This window comes from Dendropsophus ebraccatus, chromosome 13, assembly GCF_027789765.1.
Source record: "Dendropsophus ebraccatus isolate aDenEbr1 chromosome 13, aDenEbr1.pat, whole genome shotgun sequence".
Classification (NCBI taxonomy): Eukaryota; Metazoa; Chordata; class Amphibia; order Anura; family Hylidae; genus Dendropsophus; species Dendropsophus ebraccatus.
In genome coordinates this window covers 61,065,314-61,091,937 of record NC_091466.1, presented here as the reverse complement: position 1 = coordinate 61,091,937, position 26,624 = coordinate 61,065,314, and the positions used below count along the sequence as shown (strand labels likewise).

The 26,624-nt window shown below is 43.8% G+C and overlaps 1 protein-coding gene across 1 annotated transcript in view; it reads right to left on the bottom strand.

Moving 5' to 3' along the window:
• Window positions 1-4,102: 4,102 nt before the first annotated feature.
• ATG2B (autophagy related 2B) overlaps window positions 4,103-26,624 on the bottom strand; it is a 41,851-nt gene continuing 19,329 nt past the window's right edge. Inside the window, exons 16-42 of the mRNA XM_069950750.1 lie at window positions 26,344-26,455; window positions 26,047-26,242; window positions 25,140-25,282; window positions 24,248-24,405; window positions 23,208-23,380; window positions 22,464-22,614; window positions 21,660-21,859; window positions 21,492-21,572; window positions 21,217-21,323; window positions 20,762-20,854; window positions 20,444-20,514; window positions 20,019-20,086; window positions 19,413-19,583; window positions 19,008-19,149; window positions 18,313-18,515; window positions 16,004-16,233; window positions 15,814-15,922; window positions 14,535-14,729; window positions 12,618-12,719; window positions 11,177-11,255; window positions 10,304-10,490; window positions 10,145-10,214; window positions 9,395-9,477; window positions 7,604-7,725; window positions 6,077-6,231; window positions 5,679-5,828; window positions 4,103-4,831 (exon numbers count right to left, since the gene is read on the bottom strand). Of these exons, the coding sequence (XP_069806851.1) occupies window positions 4,601-4,831; window positions 5,679-5,828; window positions 6,077-6,231; window positions 7,604-7,725; window positions 9,395-9,477; window positions 10,145-10,214; window positions 10,304-10,490; window positions 11,177-11,255; window positions 12,618-12,719; window positions 14,535-14,729; window positions 15,814-15,922; window positions 16,004-16,233; window positions 18,313-18,515; window positions 19,008-19,149; window positions 19,413-19,583; window positions 20,019-20,086; window positions 20,444-20,514; window positions 20,762-20,854; window positions 21,217-21,323; window positions 21,492-21,572; window positions 21,660-21,859; window positions 22,464-22,614; window positions 23,208-23,380; window positions 24,248-24,405; window positions 25,140-25,282; window positions 26,047-26,242; window positions 26,344-26,455 (3,782 nt within the window). The 3' untranslated portion in view covers window positions 4,103-4,600. The remainder of the gene's footprint in view (window positions 4,832-5,678; window positions 5,829-6,076; window positions 6,232-7,603; window positions 7,726-9,394; window positions 9,478-10,144; window positions 10,215-10,303; window positions 10,491-11,176; window positions 11,256-12,617; window positions 12,720-14,534; window positions 14,730-15,813; window positions 15,923-16,003; window positions 16,234-18,312; window positions 18,516-19,007; window positions 19,150-19,412; window positions 19,584-20,018; window positions 20,087-20,443; window positions 20,515-20,761; window positions 20,855-21,216; window positions 21,324-21,491; window positions 21,573-21,659; window positions 21,860-22,463; window positions 22,615-23,207; window positions 23,381-24,247; window positions 24,406-25,139; window positions 25,283-26,046; window positions 26,243-26,343; window positions 26,456-26,624) is intronic.

Sequence of the window (26,624 nt, the reverse complement as noted above, 5' to 3'; positions counted from 1 at the left end):
CGTTTTATGGAGTAATGTCATAAGGCCTCATGCACTCTACTATAATATAACAATGCCTTGCTGTGTAATTGCACTGAATTCAATAGGAGTTGAGCTGCAGTAACCTTTTATGACCACTATACAATGTACAGCGCTGTTTGCTTGCTGTTCTCTGTGGCTCTGATGTTCAATCCACCCAGACGTCTAATTACATTCTTGTGAACTTCCTGGACTATAATAATAGGTTATACAAGACCTTTCCTAGAGGAAATCACTCTTAGCAGTGCAAAAAAAAAATAATTATTTTTTTTTGCCAGTTATGCCTTCTCTGCTCAGTTTTATAGCGGTTCATCTCTGCCCATTCTGTAAATTCCTACCGTAACCTCTCTTCCAATGATATTTGATTTGTTGGCATGCAATCCTTTAGCACAACAAAGTCAATGAAGATATGTGACCGCAGTATCTCTAAAATATATCAAATAGGTCAATTCTCTCAAAATGCACTCAAAGGGTTGTCCTACAATCAGAAGTTGTCTCATCGAGGGGGGGTTGTCCAACTGTTATATTCATATCCCCATTCTCAGGTTAAAGGGAAGTTAGGTCATCTGCAATTTCTCCGCAGTGGGACCAGAGGAGGGGTAAGTAACAGGGGCTTTATCGGGGGTCAGGTGGGTTCTGCCCCGGGTTTCCTTTAATAGTGGTCAGTGCTTCTCATACAGAGCTCCAACTCCCCTGTACAGACAGTTTAAAGCTTCCTTGAGTGTTCAGACCAACTGAAATAGGAGAGGCAAAAGGTTCTGACCTTTACTGCCCACTCGCTGCACGAGACAAGCTCCATACACTTAAAGTGTCACTGTCTTCTTTTTTTTCCAGCACAGGCAATTTTAAGAAACTTTGTAATTGGGTTTATTAGGCAAATATGCCATTATCTGCATTCAAAAAGACTTTCCCCAGGGTCCCCTCCTCTCTCTCATCCACTGCTCATTATCAGGAAATCGACTCTTTTACATCAGTCAGGCCCTGTGTAACCTATGGAGAGGAGGGAGATTAGTCATCAGCAGAGAACAAAGGATTACACGGCGGGAGCTGCATGAAAGTGTATTCAGAGGTCAGTGCCGACTTCAGGAGGAGAGAGAGCCCGGTGATGTAGCTGTAAATGAACTCTCTTTGTTGTCTGATTTTGTTGCCTCATCTTCCTCCACCCCTCCCCTCTCCATAAGAGAACCATGAAGACAGGGGAAGAGCTTCAAACTGCTTTTTCATAATAAAAATGCATTTTTCGGTTAATAAGCCCAATTACAAAGTTTCTTAAAATCACCTGTACTATTGATTTCTGCAAAAAAAAAAATTAAACGACAGTGACACTTTAACCTCTTAAGGACATATGACGTACCGGTACGTCATATGTCCTCACTTGCACTTCAAAGCGGGGCCGCGATCCCGGGTGCCGCGAGTAGCCCGGGACCGCCGCTATTAACGGGCACGGTCTGATCGCCGTGCCCGCTAATTAGCTAATCGGAGGCAGCTGTCAAAGTTGACAGCTGCCTCCGATTACCGGAGGCAACGTTTCCCTGGTGTCTAGTGGGGGAGATCGCTCCTCCGGGACCTTGTCCCGGAGGAGCGATCTCCGTTACTGATGCCGGCCGGGGACGCGTCCAAGATGGCGCCGTCCTCGGCTCGGCACTCGTTCGTTTTCGGCTGCAGCAGCCGAAAGCAAACGAGTGCCGATCTCATGGATCTCTGCAGCATATCTATGCTGCAGAGATCTCAATGAGAGATCACAGTGTATATACTAGACGTCCCCCAGGGGGGCTTCTAGTATATGTGTAAAAAAAAAAAAAAAAAGTGTTGTTAATAGTAAAAAGCCCCCTCCCCTAATAAAAGTCTGAATCACCCCCCTTTTCCCAGGTTTTAAATAAAAGTAAACAAATAAATAAATAAATAAACATGTTTGCTATCGCCGCGTGCGTAATCGCCCGGACTATTAATTAATCACATTCCTGATCTCGTACGGTAAACGGCGTCAGCGCAAAAAAATCCCAAAGTGCAAAATTGCGCATTTTTGGTCGCATCAAATCCAGAAAAAATGTAATATAAAGCGATCAAAAAGACGTATATGGGCAATCAAGTTACCGATAGAAAGAACACATCATGGCGCAAAAAATGACACCTCGCACAGCCCCATAGACCAAAGGATAAAAGTGCTATAAGCCTGGGAATAGAGCGATTTTAAGGCACGTATATTGGTTAACAACGGTTTGAATTTTTTACAGGCCATCAGATACAATATAAGTTATACATGTTATATATCGTTTTAATCGTAACAACTTGAGGAACATGCATAACAAGTCAGTTTTACCACAGGGCGAATGGCGTAAAAACACATTTCCCCCAAATAAAAGAAATGCGTTTTTTTTTTCAATTTCACCACACTTTGAATTTTTTTCTGGTTTCGCAGTGTACTTTATGCAAAAATTCAGCCTGTAATTGCAAAGTACAATTAGTGAAGCAAAAAATAAGGGGTCATGTGGGTTTCTAGGTGGAAAAATGCAAGTGCTATGACCTTTTAAACATAAGGAGGAAAAACCGAAAACGTAAAAACGAAAATGGGCCATGTCCTTAAAGGGTTAAAGTGGAGCTCTTCTCGTACAGTGAGATAAAGATCACGGTGAGCCGGAGGGTGAAGAGCACAACCACATGCTTCTCTGGTCTCATTTTAGAGATTGTTGGGGAGTTAAACACTTAGACTGACCCATCCCTATCTCTGCGTGATTGAGTCATCTAGAAGCTAAGCAGGGATAGGGATGAAAGGGGGAGCAAGGATGCATTACAGCCCTCAGCACTTCAAGAGTTTGGGAAAGACACATTGCACATTGTGTTATGAAGGCACAAACAGATATATAAAAGATACCATATGTCTCTTTGACCCAGCAGCTATCTAACAGTGTCAGCAGAATGCAATAACCATGTTATTAGTAGTGGTGATGCAAGGTATTGTAATACTGTCCTGCTCACCTGACTTGGACAATACTGTAAAACCCTGCACTGCTACTAACAGTACGGTGAGTGCAGGAACGAATACAGGTAAACATCGAAAAGGCTTTGGTACTTACATGTACACCATAACCCCATCAATCTAGAACTTGTAGTCTCTTATGGGTCCATGCTACATCTCAATTTCCTTAGAGGTATACTTTAGTAATACAGCATACATATATATCCAGGGCCACACCATTTTTTGGCATGTAAGAATTTTGTATACTTTTCAATGTCTGCGTTGATGCTTATATTCTGTATACTGTTCTCTGGATGTCTTAGGACAGTGATGGCAAACCTGTGGCACTCCAGCTGTGGCAGAACTACAATTCCCATCATGCCTGGACAACAAAAAATATGGTTTTCTGCCCAGGTAACATGGGGAGTGTAGTTTTGCAACAGCTGGAGCACCTAAAAAATTACCATCACTGTCTAAAAGGATTAGTATATATGGTGGCACTTCATGCACCCTTACTCCGGCTGTAACCTGAGTAAAGTTGCATAATCCACCAAAAAGGTGTTGCTTATCTGTCAACATGCGCTGCTGGTTGTAATGTTTTAAAGGAGAAGTACGGGCAGACCTTTTTTTTTCACAAGTGCCGGGGAGGGGGAAGATAAGACATAACATGCTCTTACCTCCCGGCTCCATAGCTCTGATCCGGTCCTCAGCCCCTGGTCTGAGCGGGGACCCGGGTCATGACGCCTAAGTCTCAGTGACTTGACGCGTCACGACCAGGTGCCCGCTCAGACCAGGAAGCGGCCGGGGACCACATCAGAGCTATACAGCCACCAGCGCTGGAGCTGGGGGTGTTCTTTCTTTTATCCTCCCCCCTTCCCTGGTCTGTCTGCCCGGACTTCTCCTTTAATTCAGTACAATAAAAGTATTTTATTCCATATCTTGCTGGACGAAGCCCAGATTTATGGCTTTTCCAATGTAACTGTTCCCTACATAATGTTTGAGATTAACGAGCACAAGCGATCCTGATAACAGAGGCTGTGGCCCCATCCTGACTACAGGCCATGGCCGCCGCCCACTGTTCTATTACTGGATTACTGACGCTCAAAGAACGACCCCTCCTCAGCGTGGTGCATAGTCTCACCAGAACACAAATGTTTTATTAACACTATAAACAGGATACAAATGTACAGACTAAATATATCACGAGACTTTATACTCCCGAGCCCCGGTGACAGGAGGACTCGAGGCCGCTGAACATCTACCTACGACATGGAACGGAATTGATTTTCACTTTCAACCAAGTGCAAAGCTTAGAGGGAAAAAAAAGGAGCAAAGTTTTCTGTAACACTTCTAGAAAGCTACTGCCAAAATAGAGAGATTTTCTTCTGATGTTTGGAATTGACCAGAGGTGGAAGCTGAAGCGGTGGAGAAGCCATTATAGCTGAGCTGCATACAGTACAATCAGTATCCCTGTGCACCCATACAGGTTCCACATGTGGTAGGTAAGATTCACCCATTCCTGAGTCGTTTGCCAAGAAAGCTTAGACCTATCCAGCCAGTGCGGTGATAGTGAGTCCCAGTATTCACCCTGGTGCGCAGTCCACACGGCCCCCACAGCATCCCGCTCTATCCTTCTTCTAATCTCCATTTCTGTGACTCTTCCTCCCTGACGTCAGGCCTGATCTGATTCCTCATTCCGCCCAGGACGTTGGATGTGGCTTCTGTAGCCACTATAAGTGGTTTAACAACGGCAGGTGGTATCTGGCGCAGGACTCCACCCACGGCGCCAGTGACCCCTCTGTTCTCATGTTCGCGAGCTGCCGTCTCATAGATGGTTTGGGCCGTGTCTGTGATCCCCTGGAGGGATAGAGTGAAAGAGAGGATTTATTATCTTATACACAATGAAATAAATGGGCAAGTGCAAATCTGAGTGGGGTCGCCTTGTCGGAGCAGGTGGGCTGGCCTATAGAACTAAACCAATTTAAAGGGATTGTCCAAGATTAGATATAGCACAGCTACTTTCTTGAAAAAAAACAGCCCCACCCCTGTCCTCAGGTTGTATGTGGTATTACAATTAAGCTCCATTTACTTCAATGGAACAGAGCTGAAGAACCTACACCCAGAGGACAGCGGAGATATTTCTGTTTCTGGAAGAAAGCGGCCATGTTTTTCTAAGCCTGGATAACGCCTTCAATACAAGCAACATGTTACACCCACTTATGTTGTGACTTCCTGAAATACGGATTTAGTTGGAAGTGCCCTTTTTTAGCATTAAATACTATAGGTGTTTGATGGCAAGAGTGGATGCCCCATTCACATGAGGGGGACAAGGGAACTGCTAGGACCCCCACCAATCAGCCTAAGGCCACATTCACGTGTTACGTGTTCCATGGGTGGAAGGCCTGTACCGGAATCTGTCGCCCGCACGGCGGCATCTCTGATATACTGCTGAGTGGGGGAACTGTACGGATATGCGCCACACAGATCTGTCATTACAGTGCGGCGTATATCCGTACATACTACGGTACAGGTCTTCTACGGCCATGATCCGTGCTGAACACGGATCGTGTAAATGCGGACTGTCACAAAAGTTTGCGGCCATCAATCACAGCAATGTGAACAAAGAAGGTATCCATTCACTGACTACACAAGATATTCATTATGATGAGGAATCAATACACAAAGTATTTATACAGCAGGTTACCTCTTTAACCACGGTGTAAGCTTTGGCCACGCCTTCTCTTAGGTCGACAGGTTGGTGTACCAGCCGATGATGGGAAAACCGCTTTGCTCTTCTCAACTCTACAGGACTTGGTCCAGGCGACACCATGTCATAGGCGGTCTCTGCGGCAGCCTAGGTACAAGACAGGAAGGTGGGTTATGAATCTATGATACAGCAGGTGGTAGGAAGGGACAGGAGTTTACAGACCCGTTTTACCAAATGAGACGGCCACAGAAAGACCGAGCTCAGGTCAGGGGCTCCCATTCTTCTATTAGTATAAATGTGTCAAAACATTTCATCTCTGACTATGTCAGGCAGAAGGACTATGCTCATCATTTGTATCAGTGCAATAAGAAGGTGACACATGGGGAAGGAGATACCTGTATGGTCTGCACGACTCTGTTGGTTAGCTCCAGAGCAGCCATGGCGGTGGACGTGCCAAATGACGCAGCGCCTTTTTGGAAGCCTCGGACAATCCGGCCATCTTTATAGTATTGCTCTATGGGCAGCCATACCAAATCCTTAAGACCCTGAACTGAAACAGACAAACATTGTGACTGTGGCGCTAACAAGACCACCAGACAAAAGAACATAGTATTGTATGAAGCATCTTTTCGCCAATCTTAACCATCAGAAACTACTGTGAGTGGGGTTCATAAAGGTTATTCAGGATTCAAATAAACATGGCTGCTTTCTTCCAGAAACCTTGCCATTCTTCTCTTCCTCAGTTTAGGTGTGGGTTTTGCAGCTCAGTTCCATTTCAGTAAATTGAGCCGAGCTAAGCTGTAATAAAACAGAACCTGGGGACAAGGGTGGTGCTGTTTTTGGAAGAAAGCCGCCATGTTTATTCTAATCCTGGATAAACCCTTTATCCAGGACTGGTGAAGAGTTGTCTAGCACCTCTGTCTGGAACTGTTCAGAGCAGGAGAGGTTTTCTATAGGGATTTGCTGCTGCTCTGTACAGTTCCTGACATGGCCAGTGGTGGCAGCAGAGAGCACTGTGTCAGACTGAAAATAAAACACCATTTCCTGCAGGACATACAACAGCTGATAAGTACTGGAAGACTTGAGATTTTTAAATAGAAGTAAATTACAAATCTATATAAGGGCCATTCCATCCAAACTGAACCTTTCATAACACCCGTAACACCTAGTTAAACCTAGTAAAACTGCAATTTAAACACTAAAGTTATAAATATACATTAAGAGTCTTAATGTATATTTATAACTTTTGTGGTTAAATTGCATTTTTTTAATCAGCGGTTAAAAAAAACTGTTTAATGGTGCGTTCACACCTACAGGATCTGCAGCAGATTTCATTTAAATAACTGAACACAGCATCAAATCTGCTGCAGATCCTGTAGGTGTGAACGCACCCTAACTAGGTGTTAGGGGTGTTACGAAAAGTTCAGTTCATCTTTCTGAAACCCGTTGATTTAGAAGAAAAAGGTTTTCACCGGAGTACCCCTTTAATAGAGCCTAAGCCATGTCACTCAAAGGCACCAATACAACAGTCAGATACACAGAACCATGGGGAAAAAAAAACAGTGTCTCATTTATTTTAGATTAGGCAGCAGAACATCGCCCATGAAGAATAAATGGAGCATGATTCCTCCACTTCTCTGAATTGGTGGTGGTCCCAGTGGCCATACCACCACCAATCTATGGATAGGGGATAGCACTGTGAAATGGGAATACCCCTTTAAGGGATGTAGTATAGCCTGAACCCAACCAGAACCGACTCCACTATTATTATCTACAGTATCTCTACAGTATTCTAATGGGGCCGAGGTGTGACACCAAATAAAGGGGAGCAGCAGACCTAATATTAGGCAACTCTATTCTCCCAGAAGATTGCAATACACAGAATGAAGATAGAAAGAGTGTACAAATCATAGAAGTGTTACCTAGCTGAACCAAAGAATGCATCGGCCCCACTCCTCCCAGAATGCCGGGCAGCTGATTCTTCTTTATATCCGTCAGCCATTCATTGATGGCATAAGAGAACAGCTTATCCACACCTAAGAGACTGGGGAAGAAGAAACAGGCATGAACACACATCCTGGAGGAAGGAACATGTCACTGGTCTTAATAAATATCCCTACTGAGTGTCAATTATATTATCAGTTATCATATGATTGATACCCTTCAGTTTCTATGTTATGGCAGCAATTCTGCCTACCAGGACTTAGATCATACTAGATGGTGTGGGATAGGATCCGTCATTACTTACAGGTGCTTAACCACAAACCAGGACCATGGACTGTTCCTAAAACAGCATCACCCTTGTCGGTAGGTTGTGTCAGGAATTGCAACTTGGTTCAGCTAAAGAGTGGGGTTAAACTACAACCCAACACTGTTTTAGAAGGAAGTAGCCATGTTTTTTTTTCTGATGAGGGGACATTACTGAATCAGGGGCCAAGGCAGGCATTGACTTGTGGGGGGGCTCCAGCCAGCTTGTCTAATAGGCTGAATAGCATATTCTGGTTTTAGTGGATTTCTTGGCAAGGGTGAGACCATATTTCTTGTGTTCCTAAACATACTGACACTGTCCGATCGGAGCGGACAATGTTAGAAATACACACAGTTTGACTTAAAGGGGTTGTATACCTACCGAGAAAAGGGGATACAGGTATGATATGGTGATCACATAAAGGGGAAACCTCACCAACATGCAATGCCCAATAGCCAGACAATACTACTGATATCACAACACTGAGCAGCTTCTGGGCATTGCACGCAGCCATCTTGGAAAGTATACATCGGCAGAGTACCAGGGTGCGAGAAAAGTTAAAGGGGTTATCCAGCGCTACAAAAACATGGCCACTTTTGCCCCACTCTTGTCTCCAGTTCAGGGGTGGTTTGTAATTAACCCCTTAAGGACAGAGCCAACTTGCATTTTTGCACTTCCGTTTTTTTCCTCCTTGTGCTTAAAAGGCCATAGCACTTGCATTTTTTCACCTAGAAACCCACATGAGCCCTTATTTTTTGCGCCACTAATTGTACTTTGCAATGACAGGCTGAATGTTTTCTATTATACAAAACCAAAAAAAAATTCAATCTGTGGTGAAATTGAAAAAAAAAACAACGCATTTTGTTTATTTGGGGGGTATGTGTTTTTGCGCCATTCGCCCTGGGGTAAAACTGACTTGTTATATATGTTCCTCAAGTCGTTTCGATTAAAACGATATGTAACATGTATAACTTTTATATTATGTGATGGCTTGTAAAAAATTCAAACCATTGTTAACAAATATATGTTCCTTAAAATCGCTCCATTCCCAGGCTTATAGCGCTTTTATCCTTTGGTCTATGGGGCTGTGTAAGGTGTCATTTTTTGCCGCGCGGCCCCCCTCTAAACTCCTCGGGGCGGCCACAGGGCGTAAATATATGCCCTGTGTCGTTAAGGGGTAAAGCTCCATTTACTTCAATAGAACAGAGTTTCAAACCCACCCAATCTGACGACAAGAGTGGTACAAAAGTGGCCATGTTTTTGTAGCGCTGGATAACCCCTTTAACACCTTTTCTACTCCCCAGAAAACCCCTTTCATTTATAACTTTCCTGAAGAAACAGCCCAATGTAGAGGTCCTGATGGTCCAGGAGTATATAAGACCTAGGTGATCGTCCATACGCTGGTCTGCAGTATCAGAGTATAAAGAAGTCTGTCCATTTGCCTACAGCAATGATTATTATTTACCCATGGCGGTAGCAGAGTCTCTTCAGCTTTAACTCAGAGTTGTTCAGCTGAGCCAGTCCTATCAGTATTCCAGTTAGTGTACCCTGAAATAAATAGGATCAATACAGATCATAAAATATCAAAATTAAGAGTATCCCCCCCCCCCAAACCATTTTTGCTTTAATAAATTGCCCACCTATAGCTTTTCAAATTTATTATGGATTCTGCACAGTTTTGTTGTTTTCTAGGTGCACTCACCCCCTCTGGATGCATAAAATCATCAAAACTCAGTCCACTCTGACAGTGCTCCCTCCTCCTGGCCCCCACCCTTTGTGTCAGGGATCACATGTCCCTCATCTATTCAATGGGCATGGTTAGCGATTATAACCCTGCCCACTGAAGAGAGGGATGACAGCTCTGTTACTCTGCTGGCACCCCTTCTTCCCCCCTTCCCGGAGACACACAGCTGGCCGCCCCACTCTGTTACCCGAAATGTAGTTTCCTGGCCAGCACCATCTTGGTTATAGATCGGCTTTTTGAAAAACTTTTACTCGGGAATGGCAGCAGCTAGAAAGGCCGGAGACTGCTCAAAATACTAAGAAGGTGAGTAAAACCAGCTCGGTTTGGGGGGGAATACCCCTTTAATACGTGCTGGTGTCCATTAATATTACTGTATATCAGGTTTTGACCAGAACCCCAAAAAAGAGCACCCTGTGTAGGTAGGCCTGTCATATCTTGTAATCGGCGCTATTAATAAGGTGAAGAATATACCTGGTCCATTGAGACATGTTTTCCATGATAATCCAATCTTATCGGAACCTCAGCGGTAAACCTGAATTCCCTGCATGAGAAATAGATGGGTTAGAGGTACAGCTAGATATGTGGCAGGTTAATAGCCGTCCGCCATTGAGATGAATAGATGCCACACACCGGAAAAACACAGGCTGGTCGTCGAAGGAGGAGACGTCATTCACGGAGTCGCTGTATTCAAGAAAATTCACGTCGCCGCTTCTTACAGGTTGATTCTGTCCCACAAAGGAAATCACAGGGATTCTCTCCTGGGGGTTTAGATGCTTTGGCAAAGTGCAAGTGACGTCAGAACCCGGGGGTCTCTTAACTGGTAAGAAAGGTGGGAGAGGGTGAAGAAGCAGACAATACTAGAAACAGAAGGGGAATCAGACACGGTTATTGATCCGACAGATCACCGGAGGAGAAGAGGAGATGGATACTTCTTACATAGGTGAATATAACTGGGCTATATGCCCAGGGGGGAGGGGGGGCCATAATAAACTGCCCAGACAACTCCTTTAGGGGTGCGTTCACAAGTACAGGATCTGCAGCAAATTAGAATTTGTGCTGTATGTGTGAAAGCAGCCTAAAAAGGTTATCCAGGAAAAATGGAGATCGCGGGGGGGTCCAACGTCTGTACCCTGCAATGATCTCTGTAGCGGCCCCCAGCTTCTGTGTTATGAATAGAGCCGCGGGTACAGCACAGCTCTGTTCATTCCTATGGAGAGACGGAAAGGGCAGAGTACATCGGAAGAGCACTGTATTCGGCTCCATAGGAATGAATATATCCGCGGGTCGCGTGCCGTACCCGCGGCTCTATTCATAACACAGAAGGCAGGGGCCGATACTGAGACTGTGGAGGTACAGAGCTCTGACCCCCTGCGACCCCTTACTTTTCCCCTATCCTGTGGAAACCTCTTTCATACTGATAAGTGGCATCCATATTTGCATTACTTATCTCTAGGACTCTACAAGAAATGAATGCTTTGTAGGCGATGGTAACTTCGATCATACCTTCCGGATCTGGAGTCACCAATATTTCTACTTCTGCAGAAAGACTTGTGAAGAAATCTTTCAAGAAAAACAAGGCATCCTAAAAAATAAATAATATAATTAAAAGTAATAGCTCCGCCCCTTCCACAGGCATCACTAAATTCCCGACATACAGCAATTTCTATAGAATCCACCAGAAGCCGGATTTTTAGGACCTGGTTATGGCTGGGGGGAGGGGGTAAGCCTTTTATACATATGATAGTGTGGGAACTTTTGCTGGCGATGAGATTGTGATCCCATAACATTACAGCCCTGGTACAGTCCTCACCCGGCTATCTTCTTATCTCTAAACTCATTCATCAAAGAGACTTGCCATAATTGTGTTCAAGGGAGGATGATATTAATAATGCAGAGGAAGGGGCCGGGTCCTGTTTATCATGTGCAGAAAGGAGATGGAGTGTAAGCTGTTTACTAAGTCTGCCATCCCCTAATTCAGAAAGTCTGGTGATCCGGCAAAGCCAATATTCTCTGTATAAACAGTCACCAAACTCTGGAGTGTAATACATGTAACTCAGGATCAGTACAGGATAAGTAATGTATGTACACAGTGACCCCACCAGCAGAATAGTGAGTTCAGCTCTGGAGTATAATACAGGATCAGTACAGGATAAGTAATGTAATTTATGTACACAGTGACCCCACCAGCAGAATAGTGAGTTCAGCTCTGGGGTATAATACAGGATGTAACTCAGGATCAATAAAGGAAAGCGGACTCCGATGTGCCAGCAGCATCACCTACAAAGATTCTTTTGTGAGAAAGTAAATAAAACAAAAAACCCCAAAAGAGAAAAAAAAAAAAAGATAGTTTCCCATAGAGAATTCTTTCATTTTTATAGCTGGGAGATTTCTACAATCAAAACAGCTTCACTAACACGAGACTACGAGACTGCGCCACTTGTCCTTCTAGGTGATAAGGACAATACAGCAACAATCCTGGGAACATAAGATGTCCTCACTGCTGACCTGCCGCTGCTGCTTGTATAGTAATAACTTTCCTGTTTGCACAAAAATTAAGTTTAAAAAAATGATTTATCATTTCTGAAAAATATTGCCCAAGATGAAAAATGATGATGCAGCAGAGCTGGATTTGTTATACGATTCCTCTTTTAATAATAATAAACCTTTCAGTAAAAAACAATAAGAAAATAGAAACATATGCAAAACATAAGCAATTTACAGTAATAACAGGATGAGCTGTGCCAAAAGACAAACTCAGCTCAACTACATCTGATATACTCTGTTCTGGTATATCCTCTGTAATTGAGCTTTGATATGTAGACGTGACTCAAAAAGCTATTTGGCGGATCGTTTTGGCAATGATTAGGAGGTGTCGTAAAAATTAGGATCAGTAACACACGCAACAACAAACATATGGCAAAAGAGTGAAGAAAGAAAGCTTTACCTGGTCAATGTTGAGGCGAAGCGGCATGAGCGTCACCCGCAGACAGCATTCTTGGGGGGAATGGGAAGACTCAGGTCGCACATGTAAGGCTTTGACTGTGAGCTGGGAAAAGAGAAGATAGAATTTGTTGTAGAAGAACGTCCTCTATTCTCAGCCTTTCTGGTAACAAAAACATCATAATACAATCCATGATTTATGGACTTTACGCTGTGTCCCCGTGAAGTCCGGCCAAGCTCTGTTACATAAAAGATGCTCAGAAATATTCTCGTCTTCAGAAGGCTCGTTATATAGTTCGAATTTAAACGATAATCGTTATGTGTAATTGCAGGCAAGGATCGAAAAATAGGCCGTATGTCGTTGATTGAGATGGGAACCTAAAATTATAGCTAATCGTTCGCTGTAATTCCACATTCGGTCGCTCAAGTTCCGCATTTGTTCACTAATCGCTCAGTGTAATTGCACATTGTTCATTGTTTTGCTGGGATCAGAAGGAATAAACGATCGTAGTAACGATCGCAATAACGATCGTATCTAAGAATTATAGTTCTGTGTAATATGGTTTCAGGTTAACGATAAACAATCTCCTTTGCGATCGTTTATCGCTAGTCGTTAAAAATTGCTCCGTGTAATAGGACCCTAAGACGCAGTCTCTTACAGTGAGCGCTTCTCCTGGTTCTATCTATCCCATTGGTGGGGGTCTGAACACCCAAACCCTGAGAGATCAAAACTGTTCACACATTTCTAGGGTAAATGGGTAACCTTTGGCCCTCCAGCGGTTGCAAAACTACAATTCCCATAATGCCTGGACAGCCAAAGCATGATGGGAATTGTAGTTTTGCAACAACTGGAGGGCTGTAGGTTTTCCATCGTTGCTTTAGGGCATGTAAACTTTTTATTTTCCTAAAGAGACGTATACAAATTAAATGACAGTGACCCTAATTGTCATTGCATTAAAAGGGGTTATCCAGCAAAAAAAATCTTTTTCTTTCAAATTTCAACTGGTTTCAGAAAGTTCTATAGATTTGTAATTTACTTCTATTTAAAAAGCTTAAGTCTTCCGATCAGCTGCTGTATGTTCTGCAGGAAGTGGTGTATTCTTTCCACTCTGACACAGTGCTCTCTGCTGCCACCTCTGTCCATGTCAGGAACTGTCCAGAGCAGGAGAGGTTTTCTATGGGTATTTGTACAGCTATGGGCAGTTCCTGAATGGTGATTCCTGGTTGTTAATGTCTTTTTACATTTTCAGGAGGATTAAAGGGGTTATCCAGTGCTAGAAAAACATGGCCACTTTCTTCCAGAGACAGCACCAGTCTTGTCTCCAGGTCTGGTGTGGTTTGCAATTAAGCTCCATTCACTTCAATGGTACAGAGTTGCAAAACCTGCACCCAAAGTGGAGACGAGACTGGTGCTGTCTCTGGAAGACAGTGGCCATGTTTCTCTAATGCTGGATAACCCCTTTAATAGAGGATTGCCACCACTTGCTTTTCTCTAGCTCTTTAAGTAATATTTGACACTGTAATATCTTGAAGCGGAAATACTGTGTAATCCTCCTAACTGATATAATGCAGAGCCGCAGATCACAGCTGCGTCCCGTAAGATGCATTTCATCAAGATAAACAAGGAAATCGCCCCCACTCATCTGAATGTTGTGGTTGAAATATAATTTACGATACAGATATTTCCCCGAGTTGACACCAGTCATTCGTTCTGCCGCTTACTATGCTGTGATTTATCTGCAGGGTGGATGTGGTCTCTGTTATAAATCCAAACCCCCCCATAACACCCATATGACTCTGTCTGACCCATTCTGCATTAGGAGTGGATGAACACCAGCCCCACCATTGGCCTCAGATGGGAGATCATTAGGGTGGAGGGACCAGGACATAAGCCCCTCCACCTAGCTTATTATGTTCTTACCATGTTAGAATGGGCTTTCCTTGGCATCTCCTTACTACTGTACAGGTGAAGGAACTTGTTCATCTGAGACGAGGCCAAGCGATCCCTAATCTCCAGATCCTGCACAATGAACACTTGGCGTGATACCGGCTGTTCTGTGAGCATCGGCTCGGCCATCTCAACAGCCTCTGGGTAAACTTCATGCTGGAACTTAACCTGTACAAAAAAATATATATATTGTAAGATTCACTTAAACAGTCACTGATATTCCCACAACTTTTCTCCATGTGATCACCTAAGTGATTACGAACACAACTGTACATCAGTTGGTTCACCTTAGCTGAGAAAATCAACTCTAAAGCCTTGGCCACTAGGTGTCTTCCTTCCCTGGAATCTGCTTTCCACTGTTAGGCTGAGTTCACATGGAGTAAAACTGGCGAAATTCTCTGCCGCGGAATCTCACCAGCCTCCGTGTTATACTGGCAGTCTATAGGAGACTTGAGCGCCTCCTCTCTTCCAGTATGACACAGAGGCTGGTGGCATTTCACTGTGGAATTCCGCCAGTTTTAGTCCATGTGAACTGGCCCTTAGGGGAAATCGGTTTCTAGTAATAACTAAAGCAAGACAGACCACAGGAAGAAGGGGCGGGGCTTAGCTACTTCTATGTGCTAAAGAGGAACAACACTGTTCCTGAAAGGTAAATCAAGGCTTCCCTCTCATCCCCAAAGCTCATGACAAGCATCCCTTGTGTACCTACCTACTGCTTTATGTCTGTTGTAATGTGATTGTTTAACTTTTAGCCTCTCAGCAGCATCAGACATTTCGTGCTTAATGTAACCCCTTCCATCCCTTTTTTTTTAAATTCCTTCTCACGCAACACTTTATATCATTAACCCCCCAACGACATACCATCTAAAGCACAGTGCACACTCAGCATTATGCCATGGTATAGCAGACAGGAGTAGGTACTGTGATTGGCCAGGGTTTGTCAGCACTCTGAAGGGTTTATCTAATAAAACCATGCAGGTATTTAAAAATACACGTATCCTATACATACACTGCCCAAAGGGACCAGTCACCTAAAACCTGCACAGTAGTACCCAATGGACATATTTATTAGCGAGAACACTCAAACTCTTGCAACTTCCAGGGAGAACTCTGTGAAATCTAACAATCGAAAAAGAAATCTGCTGCTGAGTAGTATATAGTATATAGCTGGATGACGACCCCCTAGTGAGAGATGTAATGGCTGATACACTGGCGACTACTGTGTGGATATGTGTATTATACATAGCTTTACCTTGGTCAGCTGGATCTCCATTAATAAATCTTGATTTCTCCCCCGACCGCCGCGGACTACACTGCTGGATCTCCTTGTTGGTGTACTGGATGGTGAGCTGTGAGGGCTCCTGGGAACAAAATGACCATAACCATGGACTGGAACATGAATAATTGCTGATCAAGCGTTTATGTATATACACAATACTCACATGTAATGTTTGGCAGGGGAACTACAAGACGCAGCACTTCCAAAGTCTTTCCCACCATACAGATGCCACACAAGGGAGACCTCTTTTACCACGTATCGGACGACAGGGACAGGAAAGTGAAGCGGGGCTTTACTGGTGTCAGACTTTTTCCCAGGAGAGTTGAAATAGTTTTCTTTTATTACTATGGCATCGTCCACGAGCTTCTTCACTGATGGTTCCTCATTTTTATCCTAAAAGAAAAACTAAATACTAAATTTCGACTGAAGGTAATCGGGTCTATGGCACAGGTGTTAAACTGGCAGCCCGCCAGCGGTGGCAAAACTACAATTCCAATCATGCCTGGACACCCTTGGCATGATGAGCAGGCATGGCCCAGACCTGGTCTATGAATCCAGGCACAGAATACAATCCTCCCAAGTGCCAGTTCTGGGGGCTAGGACTCCCACTAACTATATCAATCCTGGATCAGTCCCTTTTTTTTTGTTAAAATTAAAAATAGCAACATAGGGTTAAAGAACAAAAGAGAAGTGCTGCTTCACATACTCTCCCATAAACCTCTCTATAAGATTAATTGTTGCCATTTAGTCATATTTCACAGACCGCGGCCCACCCCAGGATTGAGATAATATTTATTTCGCTTATTTTTCTGCTCTTCCTCCCTTCCATTGCAACAACTCCTTAAATATTCTCAAGGAATAACCAAGACCCTAAAGTATTTTCCTTTTCTATATGTAACTCAACTCTTACCTCATTGACTTTAGGGCAGACTGCTTGTTATGGGAAAGAAACTGAGAGGGTTGAGGGAAGATGGAAAGGAGAATAAAAATGAAACAAAACAAAAAGAAAAACAAAATAGAGGGGGAAAAAACAAATCTAAAATTTATCATCCACACTCCTTCCATCCTATCATTCCTTTTATGTCCTAGGGCCCTATTACACGGAGCAATAATCGGCAGTATCAGGACAACGATCAGGTAATGAAACGATCATCAGCTGATAGTTTCTCTAGGTCCAGACCTAAAGTCATTGGCTGCAGACCGCGCATTGCTACATGTAATAGCAATGCACGGCTGACGATTTAACAAACTGTTTACATCACCTGTCCATGCTCCCAATCTTCTCCTGCGCTCTGCATGCTTCCTTCCCGGTCCCACAGCTGCTGCTTTAGAGCATTCTGAGATGAGAGGCTGCTCAGCCAATCACTGGCTGCGGTGATCCTGGGTAGTGATTGGCTGATCGGCCTGTCAGCCCAGACAGGCCGCTCTTAAGCTGCAGCCACGGGATCGGGGAGGAAACATGCAGAGCGCAGAAGAACACCAGGAGGCATGGACAGGTGATGTAAACTGTTTGGGCAAGGGCTGCACAGACATCTCTAACAATGTCAGTGAAAGCCTTACTAAACGATTTTCAGGCCGTGTATTAGGCCAAGTAAATGAGCGCCATTCTAGCAGATCTGTGCTTTTTAACAGTATTGATCGGCCCGTATAATAGGACCCCTTACATATATTACTTAATGGTGTCCTTTAATCATGTTTTCACTTTTAGTCTCCCTATCTGGTCTGAGGGGAGGAGATGCTATTACACGGAGCCCTCTCATCCCAGGCTTTCTCAAAGTTGACCACTGGGCATATTGTCTGAACCTAGTTACTTCGAATGCGGCGAGGCCACCTTAAGGACATCTCTTCTGATTATCATATTGTAATTCATCTACAGTATGTCTAACACAACTTATATATGTTCTCAATGTATATTCTCCCTTTCTTAATACTCCAATCTCACAAAAAAGAATCCTGAATAAACCCTTTAAGGGGTTAACCCTAAATAGACAAGTTACAGGTGTTCTTGTTTATATGGTTCATGACATTGGTGTTTTACCAATAAGCATTGGGTCTACACGGTGGCACAGATCATGTAACCAAAAATCGCTGTGTTGAAATGTTGCATTGCTGCTAAGGAAAGTGAATGCGCTGACGTTGTGACCCATAAGTGACTGAGACCGGAGGTCAATCTTGGATGGATTTCTGGTGACCCCTTTAGCTGCAGGATGACATAATAATGGCAATAGTTATTGTAAGGCCATAGCCTAAGGGCTCTGTGTAGAGCAATGCTAATAATCTGAACTACTTTCTCATAAGAAATCCTCACCCATAATCTGGGGTTTTATGCCATTTAGATATATACGTTGTGGATTGTGAGATGTTGTGTCCCATAAAGAGCCCAAAGTATGACCTGGCACACAGTGTCCCATAAAGAGCCCAAAGTATGACCTGGCACCCAGTAAAAAGTGGACAAAGGACCAGAATACTTACTAAAATAGGGGCCTTGGGGGCGTACAGAATGCAGAAGTCATCACTTTCTAGTGGAGCATCGACAATAGCGTCGCTTATAAGATGTGGAGTCGCCGTCATGAATGTGGGGCTAGATTCTTCAGACAGAGTTCCACTTTCATCCGGAAACAAGAAGAGGTCTGAGCAGGGGGCCTTCTGCAGTTCAGTTTTGCTTTCACATACACCTAGGATACAAAGAACCTTGGTTATTGGACATCTATTACCTGTACAAGTGGTGGCTGCCAAAAATGTGGTCATAGAAAAGGCATCTCCATTTTGTGTATACAGCACCCATGCACACCAATGTGTCTCCATGGTGACAGACTACAAAGAAACCCTGTGTAGTCTGATCCTGCAAACATGTGTTCTTTTCCCCCCATCCGAATCCTCTTAGTCCTATGTAGATTATCAAGAAGAGGGGGCAGAGGAGAGCACCCAATTTTTACAGGGAACATATATGTTGGTTAGCTATGTCCTGATAAAATCTGTGGGTTTAGCAGACACACATCCAATATGTATGGATCGTCACTTTTGCAACATCCTAGAGACATGTCAAAAGCTCCAAACTCCCCAGCTCACTGGCATAGAAGGTCTCCATTACATATACATAAAAAGATCAGTAGATAGATAGATAGATACATAGATAGATAGATAATGCACCATATTTTGTGTGTTACCATTCAGCTGTAATTTTGCCGGCATGGCATCTTGGTAAACATCTGTGTCTTCCATGGCATCACTCATCAAATCCCGCAGTATCTGCTGCTCCTCCTCCGCCAGCGCTGGACCCCTGGAGCCAGATCCAGTAGATGTGTCAGTCTGCAACACATCAACTGCATTATATAGAAAGGCCATCACTAGGAGGGATGTAAACACTGCACAGAATAATAGCAAGAAATAGAGAGCGACGTTTATTAAACAGTGTATTCTTTTAATCCAGAAACTCTTCTGGAATATCCACAGGATCTCCTCTCCAGCTATCTGCACAATGCCTCAGGCTGTAATCAGACCGGTACAGACTCCAGGGGTACGCTAGAGATGGGAATACCCCATTACTCTGCCAATAGTCATTATATTCTCACCTTTTTGGTTGCCCTCTGAGCTCCGGGAGAAGACTGGCTTCTGGTGGGTGGGTGCAGGTCTCCATAGCTGGCAATATACTGGATAAGGTTCATTAGGGCCGCACAGGAGTCGGAGCAGGTCCTTATATGAATCACATCGCTGGAGCAGTACATCTCAAAGCGGGGCTTATTCTGCCGGAAAGGAGGACAATGCATTATCTCTCATTGAGTGTAAATTATTCTCACTCTATGGTGGGGATTGGGAACCTTCGGCCCTCCTGCTGTGCAAAACTACAATGCACCAAAGCTTTGGCGGTCCAGGCATGATGGGAATGGTAGTTTTGCAACAGCTGGAGGGCCACAGGTTCCCCATCCCATCGGCCAGGGCCTCTGTGCCCAGACTCTGTCTAGATCTAGCCAGAAGAGATGGGAACCATTATAAATCTACATTAGCCAAGGCCACAAGCAGTGGTGTTTCAACAACAATACAGGCTGCATCTGCGCTTGCCACAGCCTAAAGCAGCAAGTCCCAATCCAGCCTGCAAATATGTTCAATGCAGAGCTAGCTCTGTATGTGAGAACAGCCTTAACCTTACCCATCATAATCATGACTGCATAGAACATTACCTCTTCTCCAAACTTCACAGCCAGTATAGTCAGTTCTAGAAGCCCCATGTCAAGGACACGAACGTAATCTGGAACATAAAATATTTGGTTTACCAATATCACTGAAAAGTATAAGAACATTGTTTAAACGGGTATACAGACTTGGAACACTTGTGTCATATGATGAAGGGTCCGACCACTGGGACCCCTCTTCCGATCTCAAAAATTGTGCCCTTAAATCATTGTTTTGAATGGTGCAATGAGACCATTGTTGACTGTGACTAAGCTTCACTTACTGAACAACCTGTTTAGTATGCAAGGTTTCAGAGGAAACTTTTATATGTTTAGTTATAGCAATGATAAAAAATTTTCTATATACTGTACTTCACTTTAGAAATCCTTTTGAACACTACTGAATTGGGCCTTTGCACACAAATTGCTCTCACCTCGACTTAGGTTCACAGACACAGCGTTACATCTGTCAGATAAATGCAGGGCGGCCTCGTCCAAGATAATTCTTACAAAAAAAAAAAAAAAAGATTCATCACATAACAGGATAGATGGTAACTTCTCAAGTGATGTAACAGCGACACCTGCTGTCCAAAAGGTGGAACAACAGGATCAATGTACATGCTGTACAACTAAAAGTAAAACTCCTTACTCTTCTGCAATCTTAGTATCAGATCATTCCTGCATGTGATATTAGGTATATACTAGGGGCATGCATTTATGTATAAGCTGGTCTACAAATTGTGCTGCCTTACCGAAGGCTGGAGGAGGATTTGTCCAGAGCAACACTGCAGGATATACTGAAGGTCTCCACAGTAAGCAAAGCTCTTATGGGTAGGTAGAGAGGCCTGTAAAGAAAGGGAAAACGTTTATTACATAATCACTAAATAGGTTGTCCCACTAACACCACTTACCTACTGTAACTGCATGATCACTGGGCTGTCCGACCAATGAGACCCTTTGCAATCTTGACAACTGGCCCTGGGTCTCCAACCAGATGAAGCAATGGTCGGGTGTGCACAATGCCGCACCATTACATCCTGCAGTCCTACAGCCAATGAATGGAACGGCCTCATTCTTCTTGAGGCTGTAGAAGTCCCAGAGGCCAGACCGCCAGCGATCGCACACTTATCCCCGATCCAGCGTGCGGTTAGTGGGACACCCCTTTAACCCTTGATGACCCTTTTAGAGCTACATCTGTCATAGTTACCTGTAATCCAAAGCACAACTCCAGAGGTGAATGTGGAAGGTTGTGATGGAGGTAGGGGGGCTATAGCCCAAAACTGGCTCATCCGAAATATTCAGAAATTGTAATATCTACAGGATACAAGGGGAAAAAACAAGAATATCATTAAAAAGGCTGAGTGGACCGGTGCCGGTTGTGATATTTGGTAATTCCTCCCTATGTGCTTATTTATCTTCCATAATAAATCAATATTCATATAAAATCAATTGCACACTGTGATAAGACAAATGGCGGCGGACCTGCTCATGCCAGGTGTGTTCAGACTGAAGAACCCGATGTTTCAGCGTCGCTCCTCGCAGTCCGACAGCAACAAGGAATTCCTGGAGGATAACAAAGGATTAATGAATACACTCCTGTATCATCATTTCACGGAGAGGTCAGAGGTGAGAAAAGCTGAAAGAAGAGACCTTGGTGTTACTGTCAGATCTATCGGATTGGATCTTCACGGCCACAGTGAGCATGCTCATAGTGTCCATCCCCACTCCGTTACTAGAGGCACGATGGCAGCCGTCTTCTCCGGAGGAATAGATGGTGGGCTCTAACCAGTGCGGCTGCGGCAGGCTGGGGAGTCTGAGGTCTGATGGAACTACAATGTCATCCAATACACCTGTGCCAGTGAATAGTAGAAATATATAAGAGATCTAAGCTGTAGAAAAATCAATGTAGCACATAACTATATGAGAAATTACTGTAGAATAGGAGGGTCCCACCAATGTTATTAAACAACGGCTGTTGTTGCAGGTTTGCAACAACAGTCGTTTAATGACAGCGGCCGATCGTTTTAATTACTTTGGAATCCCGTCCGCAGTGTATACACTCCAGCTGGGATTCCATGCGGCCGCACGAAAAAAATGACGTCATTTTTGTGCAGCCTGTATTGATTGAATAGCGGCCACACAAAATTGACTGTTCAGACAATGTAAAGTGCAGCTCCGGCCGCACTTAACATTGTCTGCTAAGGTTAATTGAAATGCGGGCACACCCGCACGTGCCCGTATTTAAATTACAAAAAAAGTGATGTTCATCCGGCCAGTACTGCAGTACCAGCCGGGATAAACTTCACAGACAGCGGCCGTTCTGTGACACGGCCATGTCACAAAACAGCCGCTGTTATACAGCATCTAAATGTGTATGGCCCATTACTGGCTGAGGGGGTAGCAGGCCTTCAAAGGACTGCCATATGCAGTAACTATAGAGGACTTAGGGATTACCTTGATGGTACAGACTCAAGCTGCTGGCGTGGAGACATAAGAAGTGCTTGTCTTCAAACCCTTCATATTTAGTCACCGTGAAGAGAGATCCACTGTTAAATTCCAGCCAAAACTCGCCATGCTTGCCTTCCATTAACCTTCCGTCTGATTGCTACCACAATAAATAAAAAGTTATAATACATTGCCACATAACATATATTGGGGGTGGGGGGAAAGCATCTCTAATATCACATGAAAAATATTTAGAGGAATTTACATTGATGGTCTATCATAAAGGTGAGTGTGTGATCAATGGGGGTTCTGATCCCATCCGATCAATGAGGCCATACGTGTTCTGGGACCTGACTATGGTATACCATAACAAGATAAATGGATAGAGGTTGTCGTAAAGCAGAAATGGGGAACCTTGAGCCCTCCAGCTGTTGCAAAACTACAATTTCCATCATGGCTGGACAACCAAAGGCTGACCAGGCATGGTGGGAAATGTAGTTTTGCAACAGCTGGAGGCTCAAGGTTCCCCATCCCTGTCATAAAAGGGACAATCCCTTTGTCATGGCTCAGCAGCTATTTCTGAACTACAACACCTTTGGCCATAAGGGCATGATGGGAGTTGTAATTTTGCAACAGCTGGTCAGGCTGCCATAGAGGGTCTACATTCAATACAATAGACCAATATATTAGCCCAATAACCTTTACATCTTTGCTATCTACAGACAAGACATGATTAGTGGAGAGTCATATTACCCTGACATCTGTATATATAGAGGCCAGACCATGGTTGATGTTCACCAGGACAGACAGGAAGCTCTGAGACTGTTTGCTCGGACATTCAAGCTTTTTCTTTCTCCGACTATGATAGTTGGAGTCCAGGATGTAATCGTATTGTAAGGTTTCTTCTTCTGAACCGCTGTCATCATCTGGAACAGGATAAAAGAATGAATAAGAGTAAGTGTGGCCTCACTTTTACCATGCAAAATGCTCAGATCCATTCACTTCTCTGGAATGGAGCAGCAATACCTGGATAACTAAATCCAAGGGCAGATTTACCATATGTGGGTCCAGTATATAAGGGTGAACCCAATAGAACTTTAGAGTGTCACTGTCGTTTAAATTTTTTTCAGAAATCAATAGTACAGGCGATTTTAAGAAACTTTGTAATTTGGGTCTATTATCCGAAAAATGCATTTTTATCATGAAAAAGCAGTTTGAAGCTCTTCCCCCCTGTCTTCATGGTTCTCTATGGAGAGGGCAGGGGTGGAGAGAGATGAGGCACCAAAACAGGACAACAAAGAGTTAACTTACAGCTACATCAACAGGCTATCTCCTCTCAAATCAGCACTGACCTCTCTCACCTCTGAATAGTGGCTTTCATACAGGTCCCACTGTGTAATTCTGTGTTCTCTGCTGCCGACTAATCTCCCTCCTCCCCCTCCATGGATTACACAGGGCCCGACTGATGTAAAAGAGTCGAGATTTCCTGATAATGAGCAGTGAAGGAGAGAGAGGAGGGAGGGGGGGGTGGACCTGGGGAAAGTATTTTTTTGAATGCAGATAATGGCATATTTACCTAATAAACCCAATTACAAAGTTTCTTAAAATTGCCTGGACTATTGATTTCTGCAAAAAAAAACAAAAAACGACAGTGACACTTTAAAACTGGCAGCTTTCTACCATCTATTAGATTGTAAGGAACTATGCCAACTAATTTCATGATGGACCCAAGAACGATATACAGTTCTTGCAGAGGACCCATTGTGCTGTCCACATCAGTCTCCGAGGCCTACCATAGTGAAGAGTAGACTTGAATGCTCCGCTGTTTTCTTTGCTGAAAGTGTTAATAAGCTGGCTCGCTACCGACAGCCCGATTCCATAGGTTAGATTCTCAAAGGTCTCAACCGGTGAGGGGGCGGTGGGTTCCCAAAGCAGCAAATCATTGCTGATCCTGAAAGAAGAGACATTCAGTAAGGCTGATTTAGAATGAAACAAAGTTGTAAAAATTCATATAGACCACAATGATAAGTTCTAGGTCATCAAATATCCTGGATTGGAAGAAAGTATATAAAACTCACTTGTAAGAAATTGTCCCCCATACAGTGCATTCATCTTCTATAGAGAAATCAAATTTTTCCATTCAGCCCTTAGAAATATTAAGCTGCCCCAAGGCCAATGCGCACCATTCATTCCGGGGACAATTTTCCCCATTTTTTCTGGATCAGTGGGGTCCCAGTGGTCAGCTTAATATCTCCTAATCTATGGACAAGGGATAATGAGTTGACATGAGAATATCCAGTTATCATGTCCAGGGACATTTACACTGTAAGGGTATAAACCCACACACCGTATAAGCAGTGTATTTACTGCTGCGATACGCAGCAAATACGCAGCAAACACGCAGCAAATACGCAGCAGATTATATCTAAATAACTGAACACAGCATCAAATCTGTACCAACAAATCTGCTGCGTATTTGCTGCGTATTTGTTGCGTATCTGCTGTGTATACGGTGTGTGGGTTTGTACCCTAAAGATACAAAATGATTAATCCTGAAATAGAGACTGAACCCCTTGAATGATATGGTCAACTCTAGACTAAAGCCTTTAAGGAGATCTCATAGAAATCCTTGACAACACTTTAAGCTACCTGTGACTAAAGCATGAACCGTGACGACTGACCTACCTGTTGTAGAGCTTCTCGTAGAAGACTTTATTTGGTAGCATCAGGTAGACGCTGGGAAGGGTCAGCTCTAGCACATAATGGGAGTTACTGATGGCTTTTTCTTGGAATTCAGTCATTTCAATGGCATCTCCGGGCATCACCATCTATAAGAGAAGATCAACCAAGATGACTGCCAGAAGAATCCACCACACTGCACAAGTGCTGAAGTTTCTATAGAAAGTCTATGGGCACCAAGCGTTCATATCGCAATAGGCAGCTTCTCACAGAAGGAACCATAGGCAAGATCAAACCATAGTCTTCACTTATCACAAGAATAGAATATGCTTAAAGAGACTGTCAGTAGGTTTATGCTGTCCTATCTCAGGGTAGTAAAAACTAGTAACAGATAAGCTGAACAGAATGCTGTATTACTTACATTGTTCTGTGCAGCTGATCCAGAGATATCCTCCTGAATAACATGGACAATAAGAAGTCCTCTCTATTATGTGCATGAGCCCAGTAGTCCTTGATATTCATGAGAAGCAGAAAACTCCACACACACACCCCCCAGCTGCTGATTGGCAGTTATCTATCCATGCTGTGTATCAATCAGCAGCTGGAGGGAGCGAGGGGTGTGGCAAGAATCCTATTCTTCTGCATATTAGGAGAACAGTTGAACAAAATGATGTAAGTAATACACTGATCTGTTCAGCATTTCAGTCACTAGTTTATGCTGCCCTCATTTAAGAAAGTATAAACCTAGTGACAGATTCCCTTTAATTCTCACATGAAAAAAGTAAGGATCAGACGGAGCGGGGGGGAGGGCCTAGTGGTTGGACTCCACCCAATAAGACTTGACATATTAGGTCAATAACTATGTGCACCTCCTCTCTAGATGAAGCAGATTAAACCCATCTCCGTCACACACCTCTTCATTCTCAAACATGACCCTTCGAGAGGAAAACGGGGATGGCTCTGGACGCTTGAAGTCGCACACGTCTTTAAGCGAGTGGGAGGTTCCATCATCGTCCTCCTGAAATCTTCCATCGGCTTCATCATCCTCCTCTGCGGAGACTCGCTCCAGGATCGAGTGCACAGCGATGGGATTGATTCTCAACACGATCCTTAAGAGAGAAGTGTGAAATATTCTCAACATGCAAATCACCATAACAAGCCGCCGGAAGATTTCAGACTTTCTTATATAACACAGGTCGTCAGAATATACCTGGGCCAATCAAAGTTGTCCGATGAGGTCATGTCTCCTTCTGCTTCATTGTTCTTCTTGACTACCCTGAGGAACTGGATTTCTGGGCCATCAGTTTCCTCCTGGAAAGCCGCTGGATAAGACAGAGAGTAAAGACAGGATAAACTCCTCCATTAAAGGGGTTATCCAGCACTACAAAAACATGGCCACTTTCTTCCAGAGACAGCCCCACTCTTGTCTCCAGCTTGGGCGGGGTTTTGATGCTCAGTTCCATTGAAGTGAATGGAGCTTAATTGCAAACC